General features: G+C 40.6%; 1 protein-coding gene across 1 annotated transcript; it reads right to left on the bottom strand.

The window, feature by feature from the left end:
- Positions 1-837: 837 nt before the first annotated feature.
- Positions 838-2,786, bottom strand: hoxb1a (homeobox B1a). Its single transcript, XM_086070567.1, has 2 exons — positions 1,994-2,786; positions 838-1,265 (listed from the first exon to the last, which is right to left on the bottom strand). The coding sequence occupies exons 1-2, from the start codon at positions 2,784-2,786 to the stop codon at positions 910-912; spliced, it is 1,149 nt and encodes a 382-aa protein (XP_085926693.1). The 3' UTR covers positions 838-909.
- Between the last annotated feature and the right edge of the window lie 2,846 nt (positions 2,787-5,632).

Raw genomic sequence — 5,632 nt, 5'->3', positions numbered from 1 at the left:
ATCATTGTAGGGGGGCGGGGAGGGAGGCCTCACTCACTATATGCATTACAACAAAAATGTGACTGATGGGATAAATGCCCGACAGGGAAAATAGATTAAGCACGGAACGTGGTCATCAAAACGTCCAGCTTCCCCCCCCCCCCCCAGCAGTTTTATTTCATCAGTGCAAACCCATACATCCCTGAATCTATCAATAACAAGTTAAATAAAGCATGCATGTAAATCATCCAGTCTGTCACAATTCAAATAATTTGGCGAAAAGTAAATGTTTTTGAGCGCTTTCAATTTATTTTTATGCCATGGCGCATGAAATGTGTGAAAAACAGCCTTGCAAGTGTTATTTTATTCACATATAGGCCTAAAGAGAAACTGACGTAGCCTATTGAAATATCAGCTTCGAAAAACACGTTTAAAAAAATACACGTATCAATCATAGTAATTACATTCAGAGATGTTTGCTATGGCTTTTTAATAAATTGTCTCAAACTACATTTTTGACAAGATAACCCTTGAGCAAGACACCAAAACACTTTTAAAAAAATCTAACAACCTGAGACAGGGCAATTGGTTCCCTACTTGTGTGTTTCAGCCCCCCCCCCCTCCTCCAAAAAAATAAAAACAATACAATAAAACATTGTTTAACCTTGTCATTGTGCATTGAGGTTCCGCTTTATTGGTAAACTAATTTAAGAAGAAATTCCACAGACAATAAATACACGATACATATGATTTATCATAGGTGTCAATTTGTCTTTCATTGTTGACTTTTGTTTGGTTTTAATTCAATTATGTTTACTGTGCATTTAAATAAAAAAATATGCTGTTTGGTTGCAAACTGTATTTGTTCTCCAAGGCATCATTTGAAACACACCCATGCAGGCTGAATGGGCGACAGTGGATTTGCTGGATCTACTCCGAGTCAGGAGACGCGTCTGGTGAGGTGGATGCAGAGGAACGGTCCGTTTCTTCCTGCGCTTCCTTGTTGAATCCGCCGTCAGTGTGAAATGAACCGGAAGAGGACGGGCGCACCGGCGTGGACGTGCCTTCCTTCTCGCGCTTCTTCTGCTTCATGCGCCTGTTCTGGAACCAAATCTTCACCTGGGTCTCATTAAGCTCGAGCGTGGCGGCGATTTCCACTCGCCGTGCCCGCGTCAGATACTTGCTGAAGTGAAACTCTTTCTCCAATTCTGTGAGCTGCCGTGTGGTGAAGTTGGTGCGCATGGTAGTGTTGTTTGCACCAGCCAGGCCGAAGTCCGACATTTTAACTGAATGACAAACAAATGATAGGTTATGCACTGTTGACCGGTTTTATATAGACTGACAGATTGTGTAATAAGACATAGTGCGTCATTATATAAGTTAAAGGATAGATGAGTGAGCAATTTGGAGGTTTCGTGTTGCACACACAACGCACATCAGAGAAACCCATTTACTTCGCCTTTTGACTCTTGTTTTTTTTATTTGTTCGTGCATGATTTGTGCGTGCGTGTGTGTGTGTGTGTGTGCTCGGGGTGAGGGGGGGGGGGGGTGTTGCGGTGAATGCGCCTGCTGTAACTATTAAGTGTGAAACTGTAATGACCACATAATTAGGCCGATCTTATCTGATATGAAATTAAAATAATGAGAAATCACGGAGTTAGGTTTATTTATTCGATACTGGCTGCTAGTTATTAATATATTATATTATATATATATATATTATATATATAGTGAGACACTCAAACATCACATTGTGGTCACATTTTCGTGGCTTTGTATTCCATAGCCTATGACTTTTACGAGGCTAATTTGTTTGAGTTCGTTTAACTTTGATAGTTTTTTTTGTTTAGCCTTTAGTTGACAGGACAGCTAAAGAGTTATGAAATGGGAGAGTTTTGATTCCTGCAGACACACAGACTGAGGAGCTCACAAATGAAAATTATAGGCTACAATTCAGCTGGGACACACACACACAAACACACACACACATGTGCGCGCAAGCACCTGCACTCACCTGTTTTAGGTGGATTCCTCTTCACCTTCATCCAGTCAAATGTTTTTCCCTGTCCGTCTTGCTGATTCTCCTCGTCTTCCCTCTCTTGCTCCAGGGAGACAGGCACTTCTTCAAATCCTCCACTGTGTGGAAGTCCCAGGTAGCCCGCTGCGTCGAGACCCAAGCTAACCTGAGGCGGGTAATGGGAACCGACCAGGGCTCCCTGGGGCCCACAATGGGCTGCCAGGGATCCATAGCTTGGACCAACGGTGGGGGCCGAGGTAGAAAATGTTGATTGATGATAGTAGCTTGATGTTACTTGCTCGTCCATGAAATATTGAGGATGGATGGTGTTGGCAGGGCCTGTCGTTGTAATGTAGTCAGCGTTTGTGGTGCAGGCCTGCTCCAAATAGGCACCGCTATTGACAATGCTTCCGTTATGATAGGAAGACAATAATCCACTTTGGGTGTCGTGAAGGTGATGATAGTAGCCACTATGCGTCTGTTGATGCTCGTGATGAGGTGGTTGTTGGTGATGCTGGGCCGATCCTGTTGTCTCATTCGGTCCTCCATCGTCAGCGCTCACGTGCAAGCGCTCATCCAAATTGTAACTTAGCCTGGAACCTCTCGACACGGTGATGGGCGCTTGGGGAGCAGAGTGGCCCGAGTGGATGCTGTCGTTGGTCAGCTGGAAACCTTGATGCTGATCCAAAGGATGGTGATGCAAATGCTGATGGTATCCAGATTTAGATCTAGAGTAATTTCGATTACTAACTGAAAATTGCATAAATGTGTTCATATTCGATGTGTCCATGCAGACTCAGTAAGGAACAAATATTTGAAGAAGAAAAAACTAAAACAGAAGATAGGTCTACTGTTTAAAAATGTATTTGTTGACAATAAAAAATTATTATATTAAAAAACGTTTTAAACCAAAATCATGACAAAAATGCAGAGAAACACAACAAAATAATACAAGATGTAAAAAAAATCAAAATAAAAAAGTGGAAATGAAAGCAGAGACTCTGCTTCCCCCAATTTGAATCAGACATAAATAATGCTCTCTGCTTGAGATGCGCGTGTTTATGAGAGCGTTTATGAGTAGGCTATATGTTTATGCAAAATGAAGGCCAATTCAATTCTGCGCGCGGAATGTTGAGGTTCGGTGATGATATAAAAGAACGCAACGTGGCAGAAAATAATCGAGTCACCTTTTTGTGGTCATACAGGTTACAGTCCGTCTTCTTTCATCCTGTAATTTATTTTCTTCTCATACTAAGCTTTCCTTTTTTTGCGTCTCCCGTCTGTTTTTCGTGTCACTTCTTTTCTTACCTCTGCCCGCGTCACGTGACTTGTCGTCACGTCGCCTAGGGTGACCAAAGGCCCACAAGTTTGTTGTCCGTTGGACGAGGCGAGGGACCCACTGTATGCGTGTGCGTGTGAGCGTGAAAGAGAGAATGAGGAACAGGGAGGACTTACGTGCGCGCGCTTGTATTTGCGCACGCGCCTCATCCATCACTCGCAGTGACATTAGCACGACAAAGAGACTTCAATCAAACCGACCCATCAATCTGATATCAGCACGAATCTGTCAGGGCAAAGACAGGGTGAGAGAATAAAAGAGGACCTGTGAACAGGCCTGCTGCTCTCTAGCTTCGTCCTTGCAAAACATTTTCTATAAAAAAAATATAGCATGTAGGTCTATTACAACGACACGTAAAGCAAAATTATTATAGATAGATAGATAGATAGATAGATAGATAGATAGATAGATAGATAGATAGATAGATAGATAGATAGATAGATAGATAGATAGATAGATAGATAGATAGATAGATAAACCTTGCTCCAGTGAATTATGAATTGTGAATAATCAATGAAAAGTCCATGAGTCATACTGTATAATGCACTGTAAGAGAGGATGCTAATAAATCTTTGATTTTTAGCAATTGCATTGGGGTAGCCATGATTTTAAATGTAGATTTGACCATGTGTTTGCTAATCAAATGAATTTGCTGATCTGTTATAGCAATGTGATTAAGACAGACATCAGGCCTTCTGGTTAACCAAACACTTTTTGTCCAGCGGGACAGAAGGAATGGATGTAATCACAATATTAGATCACTTTTCAGATCAATCTACATAAAAAAAAGCTTTATGCACACTATGAGGAAGTTTAATAATTATTCTAAACTTTTAAAGAACTGCACCATTGCAAATGTCTGTAAGAGGCAGCATTTTCTTAAAGCAAATCATTTGCCTTTTTAAGTATCTTCTTTTTTGTTGACATTTGTCAGTAAAAGGAAGTCTTCAAAAGGTGGTGAGTAGCCTGACAGCAAACAGAACTTCATCTCACCACCGGTGTATGTATAAGTCATGACGAGTGACGTGGGTGTGTAACTAGGATGGCGGTTAATGATCACATAGTGAATGAAAGGACTGAGACCAAAGTAAGTGGGCAGGAAGAATGCAGGAACAGACTGGTACAAGATGAAGATTAAATGACACCCACGCAACTGTCCGGGTGGTGAAGTGACTACAGGGCAGAAAGCAACTGAGGTTAAAAGGTGATTTTTAATTATTTCTCTTCCTCCATTTCTAAAAGTCCTGTAATGAATAATGTTAACTTGAATAGGTATTTATTATCTTAAATTATCTTACCTTGTTTGCCCAAACTCTGGAAAATGCTTTAATCCACAATCTCCATTTTGCTATCTGTTGTCTATTCTCAAATACTAATACTAAACTGGAGTCCTAACTGTGGCAATACAATATTAAAATGTTAAAGCACTGCTTTAAGTAGAGATGAAAGTATACAGAGAACTCTAGATGGACCACATGATTTGACTTGTGTTAGACTCTAGTTTTCAATTTAGTACTTGGGAGAGTTGAAACACATAACTTGACAAGTCTTGCCTGTTTAATGTTCAAATTCTGCATTTGAACACAATGTGTGGTATTTGTCTTTTTTTGAAGTAGGCTAAAGGACTTTTGTGTGTGTGTGGAGTGCATTCAAACCTGGCAACCTACATATGCTGTAGTCCTTTTGCACCGATGTCACATAATCACGTGACTGCCTCATGACGGACGGCAGAAGGGAATGACTGTTGAATTGAAGTGGACGGGACGCGGAGCGACTAAGGGACTTAGCGACTGTTATTTAAGTTCGCCTGTGGGTAGAAGTGGAACATTTAGTCGAGGACGAGGCTCATAGAGCGCAATATTTGCATAGATTAGAAAGATTAAAAGCAGCCCCTTACCTTCTGTCGCCTGCTGTTGTCAAATAGTCGACTTTGTTGGAATTCACACAACACGACCTGTATATATGTAGTCAATGCCTTACACCGGAGCTGATTTAAAAGCTTAAAACATCCATAATTTGATTCTCCTAGTCATAAAACGACATTTTAGATATCTGGAAACAATTACGGATATCTGAAACAGCATTGTAGGTATCTGGAACCAATTACAGATGTCTGAAACGGCATCTGGAATCAATTACAGTATATCTGAAGCTATAGTTTTAAGATATCCACAATTTGATTCAGCCTAGTCATAATTCCAATTATGGAGGATATCTGAAATGGCATTGTTGATATCTGGAATCAATTATGGATATCTTAACCGTATTGTTGATATCTGGAACTATAGTTTAAGATA

Source organism: Leptonotus elevatus, chromosome 1 (genome assembly GCF_054856555.1).
Source record: "Leptonotus elevatus isolate MCC_2025b chromosome 1, RoL_Lele_1.0, whole genome shotgun sequence".
Taxonomy (NCBI): Eukaryota; Metazoa; Chordata; class Actinopteri; order Syngnathiformes; family Syngnathidae; genus Leptonotus; species Leptonotus elevatus.
This window is presented reverse-complemented; position numbering and strand designations above follow the sequence as displayed.

What these genes read in the sequence shown, in the direction of transcription:
- hoxb1a (XM_086070567.1), bottom strand. Translation starts at nt 2,786, where the DNA reads ATGGACACATCGAATATGAACACATTTATGCAATTTTCAGTTAGTAAT. An exon ending in GAGGAATCCACCTAAAACAG is followed by an intron (nt 1,266 to 1,993) that starts GTGAGTGCAGGT and finishes TTTGTCATTCAG; the next exon opens with TTAAAATGTCGGACTTCGGC.